This window comes from Apaloderma vittatum, unplaced genomic scaffold (assembly GCF_000703405.1).
Source record: "Apaloderma vittatum isolate BGI_N311 unplaced genomic scaffold, ASM70340v1 scaffold6645, whole genome shotgun sequence".
Lineage (NCBI taxonomy): Eukaryota > Metazoa > Chordata > Aves > Trogoniformes > Trogonidae > Apaloderma > Apaloderma vittatum.
The window spans coordinates 1-322 of NW_009715366.1; the positions used below are offsets into that span (position 1 = coordinate 1).

At 48.4% G+C, this 322-nt stretch overlaps 1 protein-coding gene across 1 annotated transcript in view; it reads left to right on the forward strand.

Moving 5' to 3' along the window:
- Nucleotides 1–66: 66 nt before the first annotated feature.
- GABARAPL2 (GABA(A) receptor-associated protein-like 2) overlaps nt 67–322 on the forward strand; it is a gene marked incomplete at its 5' end in the record, with an annotated part of 4910 nt that continues 4654 nt past the window's right edge. The window contains one exon of the mRNA XM_009869101.1: nt 67–122. Coding sequence (XP_009867403.1) covers nt 67–122 — 56 coding nt within the window. The remainder of the gene's footprint in view (nt 123–322) is intronic.

The window sequence follows — 322 nt, forward strand, 5'->3', positions numbered from 1 at the left end:
CCCGCGCCTCTCTGGCGCTGATGGTACTGTTACTGTGCAGTGGCTAATTACGAGTTTTGTTCACAGAGCACAGATGTGTCGAGTCGGCAAAAATCCGAGCCAAATACCCTGACCGTGTCCCGGTGAGTAACCAAACCAGTTCATCAGAGTACTTGGAGGCAAAGGGGAACAAGTGCTTTCCACCCGGCCGTCTCTTCTTCAGTCGTATCCTACTAAGTAAATTCATCTTCATCCTGTTCTCAGATGTTTTAACGAGGCCCCAAACATCTAACTAATCCAGCGTTTACTTCTCTTCCCCAGTGCATGCTGTCAAGTAAGAAAG